This window comes from Leptonychotes weddellii, chromosome 7 (genome assembly GCF_054177405.1).
Source record: "Leptonychotes weddellii isolate Sample4059 chromosome 7, ASM5417740v2, whole genome shotgun sequence".
In the NCBI taxonomy this organism is placed as follows: Eukaryota; Metazoa; Chordata; class Mammalia; order Carnivora; family Phocidae; genus Leptonychotes; species Leptonychotes weddellii.
Window position 1 is genome coordinate 120,244,816 of NC_138375.1, and position 5,644 is coordinate 120,250,459.

General features: G+C 41.6%; 1 protein-coding gene across 1 annotated transcript in view; it reads right to left on the minus strand.

Moving 5' to 3' along the window:
* Nucleotides 1-771: 771 nt before the first annotated feature.
* Nucleotides 772-5,644, minus strand: part of CCDC192 (coiled-coil domain containing 192) — a 193,085-nt gene continuing 188,212 nt past the window's right edge. Inside the window, exon 8 of the mRNA XM_081825621.1 lies at nt 772-1,606. Within this exon, the coding sequence (XP_081681747.1) occupies nt 1,320-1,606 (287 nt within the window). The 3' untranslated portion in view covers nt 772-1,319. The remainder of the gene's footprint in view (nt 1,607-5,644) is intronic.

Consider the following 5,644-nt stretch of genomic DNA (forward strand, 5'->3'; position numbering starts at 1 on the left):
GAAATAACTTTCATCAGGAATACCACCTGTGTTTGTTAAAATGCATGTTCCTGGGGCCTAAACCAAAGACCAGGAATATGAATTCTTACTGATTACTCATGCTCAGTAAATTTGAGAACCTTTATTAAGCGGCGTTAATTAGATTTACTCTGTGTTACATTCCCTCTTCCATTTCTTATCTCCCTTCCATTTGAGGAGACTCATGTGTGTCTATGAACTCTTGCACGATACAAGTGGTGATTCTCATGTTTGCTATGATATTTCTGACATCTGTTCTTGTCTCTGGTAGATAGAAGAGTTTCAGTGAGTATTTGTTGAAGTGGTCTAATTAAATCAAGAAGTAGTGATGTAGTCAGATTCACGGGAGAGTAGAGCTGTTTGCCTGAGTCATTCTGTACTAAGACAGTAAGAATTAAGTACCAAAGTCTTCCGCAAAGTTAGTGCCTAGCTGCTCCCTTTGTGTGGGGAATAGTTCACTTGAAGGGGATGCGTGAGAGAGGAACATAATATGATTCCTTCTAGCGCATGAATTGTAGGGTAGCTTTCCTTTGCCCATCCTCTTATTTTTCCCGACATGATTTTGTGCTGTCCACACCTCCTTGATACAATAATAACAGAAGAGTATATTTTGTTTTGGTCTGAGTTTTGATCCAACAGGAAAGATCAGTGTTGTCTGTTTTCCCAAGGAGATGTTGTCCCAGGACACTTTTCCCAAGGGACCACAGTGCTGATTCATCCATTCTTTATTTATTTTTATTGCTTTAATTTTATTTCATTTCTACCCTCGTTAAATGCTAATAAGATACATGCCATAAAGAAATATATTCCAGAGGACATGAAAAAGCAGACCTCGTGTCTGTTTACCCTGCTGGCAATGATTCTCCTCTTCAGGACCCTAACATTCCCCAGTTTAAAGCTTGCCTTCCACGACAGTTTTCTGTGCACAGATGAGCTGCTTATGGATACAGGTGTGGTGCCACCTTGAAGAGTGACAAACCTCTGACAAGAAAAAGATACTACGTTCTTTGACCATCGGTCTAGTTGGGTGTTTTTCTCTGTCCCATGGTTATCTGGGATGTCTAAAAACATGGTATTCCTCAAGTGTGTGGGTTACCTGACTGCTGATGTCTGAAGGGGAAATATTCAGGAATTGCTTCTAAAGACTCCCCTTGGTTTTGTTTCCTTCCAATACGAACGTTATAGGATATATTCAAACCCATCATCCTGAACTTGAGTTTGCTAATGGGGAGGCTAGCTGGGTTCTGGACTTTACACTGGTGACACTTAATAAACATTTATTATTTTCTTACTGAGAATCCTTACATATCTTCATCAGAGACCACAGGGGTGACAATATTATTAAAGGAAATCGGGGCTTCTTGTAAACATTCTGGAGAGGCCTCAGCCTCTTGGAAGGGCTGGGATCCCCGCTCAGCTTCTAGCTGCTGAATTTTCCTTTCCTTTTCCTCTAAAACATCTTCCAGCTGGGTGATCTTCTCAGTCTGAAGGGAAACCTGCGTCGACAACTCCATAATCAGGTTAATTTTTCGATCACCTTCTTCGACAGGCGGGAGACCCCCACAGGACTCTTCCCAAGAGTTGTCTTCTAGAGCAAAGAAGAAAAAGAAAGTCTGAGCAGTTTTAATTGGATTTCCCAGAACTCAAAGAGAGGGAAGATGAAAAAGCTTTATTTCTCACGTTCTTAAAAGGGAACACAGATGTTGCGTCATCTGGTCAGATATACTGAGAATGGAATCTGGATCCGGTGAGGGGAAAGTTTCTGGGTGTTCATGAAAAAAGAACTTGGAAGCCTCCAGAGAGGGAGGAGAATCAGTCTTTGCCAACTCTTTTTTGTACACATTTAGCTTTTAATTAACCATGGGAATGAGCCCTCCTTGAAAATCCAATCTATGAACAAGAGCCATCCCAAGTTTCACGGTATCTTTTGGCCCGAGAATCTTTCACAAGAGCGACAATCGAGTAGAGATATACTTTGAATTGAATTTTAACTCAACTAGGAAAAAAAAAAAGTTGTTATGGCCCTTTCTGGAAGATGTGATGAGAAAAGACTAGTTTTTTAACCCAAGTCAGCTTTACAGTTGGCAGGGGTATAATTTGAGGTGATCCGGGAAAGCTATTAGCATAGTATCTGCCATAGAGATTCTTTTTTAAAGGTCTGAAGCTTTTTCAGCATTTCTTAATAAAAATCACTAGTATCTCCTGGATAGAAAAGCTTATCCTTTATAATTTCTGACCCCTCAGATAAGGATAAAAGCCTGAGTAAAGAGGGAGAGGGAGGCTCCAATAAAGAGATAAAATATTGGTGGCTGGCATCAGGGAAACCTTGGAAAAAAAAAAATCCCAGTAGACCATCAAAAAATGTAGCTGCTGAAAGCAAACCTCATCCTACTAGACTTTAGCAGGATCACCCTCCTTTACCGCTCTCATCCTGAAATTTCCACCATTAAAATCATGTCTCTGAGTTATATAAAGGGCAGATATCAGCTATAAGTGATGTCAGTTGGCTTGGGTGTCATTGTAGGATTACTCGAGCTAATAGCATAGGAATGAAAGGTATTGACAGCCGATTACTATAATTAAAGGTCTGGCATTTACTCGGTCCTCAGTGAACACAAACCCCACAGCTGCACCTGAGGGAAACCTAACTGCCAGTCCAGGAGACGGATGCCTGCTACTATTGTGTGAAGACGGGGCAGTTTTGCTGGGATGGTCCATGCAGACAGGGAATCTCCCACTTCTCAGCAAATAAAACTCATTTGCCGTTTTTTTTTTTTTCCTAATTTTCCCCCAGGGATCATGGGATGAAAGCTTGAACACTGACTTGCATGGGGGGGCAGGATGCTTTGGGCCTCCGAAAAGTGATGAGAGGAAAGATCAGGATGTCCTCTGCTCTTAGTAATTGTGCTTGGCGATGTCCTACATTTCAAGAATCTGTGGAGAAGTTTTTGTTCTGAATATGTGAAATTTTAGCACTAATATTGAAGGAGATGGTAGTTTGTCTACCTTTCTTTGCAAGCAACGAAAAACATCTCCACATCTCAAAGGAACATGTAGTTTGTTGCTTCTGCAATAGGCCAGTGATTTTAGGCCCGGGCGAGTCAGTCCATTCGGCAGGAGGCTTTCATCATCTCTGATACACCAGGGCCTTCTCACCTTTTATCTGGCCAGAGCTGTGCTGTCCAATACGGAAGCCACTAGCCACGTGTGACATTAAGCAATTAAGTGTGGCTAGTCTGAAATGAGATGTACTGTTAAGTATAAAATATACATTTGATTTGAAGACTTAGTGTGAAAGAAATGTGAACTATCTCATTAAATTTTAAAAATTTGGTTATGTATGAAAACAGTAAAATTTTGGATCTATTGTATAAAATAAAATACATTTTAGGACAATATTCACTCATTCATTTCTTCCTGTTTTCAAAACCTGGCTCCTAGAAAATTTAAAATATCATAGGTGGCCTGCCTTGGTGGCTCTCACTTTTCTCTTGGCTGGTGCTGGGCTCGAGTTTCTGTTTGGATGAGCATTCTCTGACACCCAGGTGGATGGGTTCCTCGTAGGTGGCTCTCGTCAACATGTATTGTTGTTACTTGGGAGGGAGAATTGTTGACCCTCAACTGTTAGCACACAGATCATTTTTCTGTTACTCCCGATGGTGGAGGCATGGAAATCTGGGCTTGGGAGAGTGGGTTCTTGTGGGTTGAAGTGAGTTTCCACAGGAGAGGAAAGAAAAGACAAAGTGTCAACCAGAGGCAGCGAGAAGATAGGAAGGAAAGGAATGGTGGGCAGGATAGGGAAGGCTGGGCCTCCGTGAGGCTCAGGGCTGGAGAAGGGCATCAGGAGCCTCCCTCCTTGTTGTGCTGGCTTGTCCTCTTTCTCTTTGACCTCTTCTTCCAACTTTTCTTTCTCCAGTTTTTCCTCTTTTTTCAGGAGGACTTATTTCCTACCAATTTACACAACTAAAAAAAGGCGTTTAGTGCCATTACAGAAGGCAAACTGGTCAAAAAAGTGTTTTTTTAATAAGGCAATATAGGTGGAATACGTTGTTCATCTAATTCTAGTGATAAAGGGGTAAAAATGCAGCAGGATGGCATTACCTAGGCAATTGCTGTTACTAGGTCTACATTTTCTGTCTCTGCCCTCCCAGAAGAGAGTAGTCGAGAGAGAGAAGGTAGAAAGAGAATGAGGGAAAGAGAGGCAGGGGGTCTTGGTTAGCGCAGGCTGCCATAACACAATACCAAATATTGACTCGGGGGCTTAAACAGCAGAGATTTATTTTCTCACAATTCTGGAGGCTGATAGTTTGAGATCTGGGTGGCAGCCTAGTTGGGTTCTGGTGAGAACTCTGCCTGGTTTGCAGAGGACCACCTTCCCACTGTGTCCTTACAGGGCGCAGCAGAGACCACAAGCTCTCTGATATTTTCTTCTACGGGGCACTCGTCTCAGGACCCGACCCTTATGACCTCATTGAAACTTAATCACTCCCAAAGGCACCATCTCCAAATGCTATCACACTGGGGTTAGGGCTTCAACACATGAATTACACTGAGGACACAATTCAGACGATAGCACAGGGAAAAGACAATTGGAAAAGGAGAGATAGTACAAGGACCTTGATTCTCACTGTGTTGTTTTCATGTATTAAATGAAAACGCTGATAAGGAGATAAGCTAAAGTGCATCTATATACCAGCTTTTTTAGATTCCACATATAAGTGATATCATATAGTATTTGTCTTTGTCTGATGCATTTGACCAAGCAGAATGTACTTAAAAGCTGAATTGATGGAGAAAGAGTGGAGTGGTGTTTACTGAGAGGATGGGGGATGGGGAGGGAGGAATTGGAGAGGTATTGGTCAAAGTGTACAAATTTCTAGTTATAAACTTAAATTCTGAGTAATGTGTAGCATAATGATTATAATTAATAATACTGTATTGCATACTTGAAAGTCGCTGGGAGAGTAGATCTTAAATGTTCGCTCCACAAAATAGACATGGTAATTCTGTGATGGGATGGTATTCTTAGCTAACGTTGTGGTGGCAATCATTTTGCAAAATACACATGTATCCAGTGAACACATGGTGCACTTTAAACTTACACCATCTTATAGGTCAATTATATCTCAGTAAAACTGAGAAAAAAAGAAGTATATACACCAAGAAGGAAATTTCTCATACAGCTATATTTTACTATTTAATGACCTCTTCACACATACAATAAAAATATTTTTGGGGCGCCTGGGTGGCTCAGTTGGTTAAGCGACTGCCTTCGGCTCAGGTCATGGTCCCGGAGTCCTGGGATCGAGTCCCACATCGGGCTCCCGGCTCAGCAGGGAGCCTGCTTCTCCCTCTGACCCTCTCCCCTCTCGTGCTGTTTCTTTCTCTCTCTCTCTCTCTCAAATAAATAAATAAATAAAATCTTTAAAAATATATATATATTTTTGTTCCATTTCTAAACACATTACAAATCACAGAAATGTTTTAAATTCTTCAACAAAGTGGGGGCTCCAGGAGTCTCATATCCTACTTGTAGTGGAATTAGCCCAAGGCCACCCCAGTGATTTGTCCAGACTCTACCACTAAGCTCTGCATGATCTGATGTGCACCATTCTCCTCGAATCCA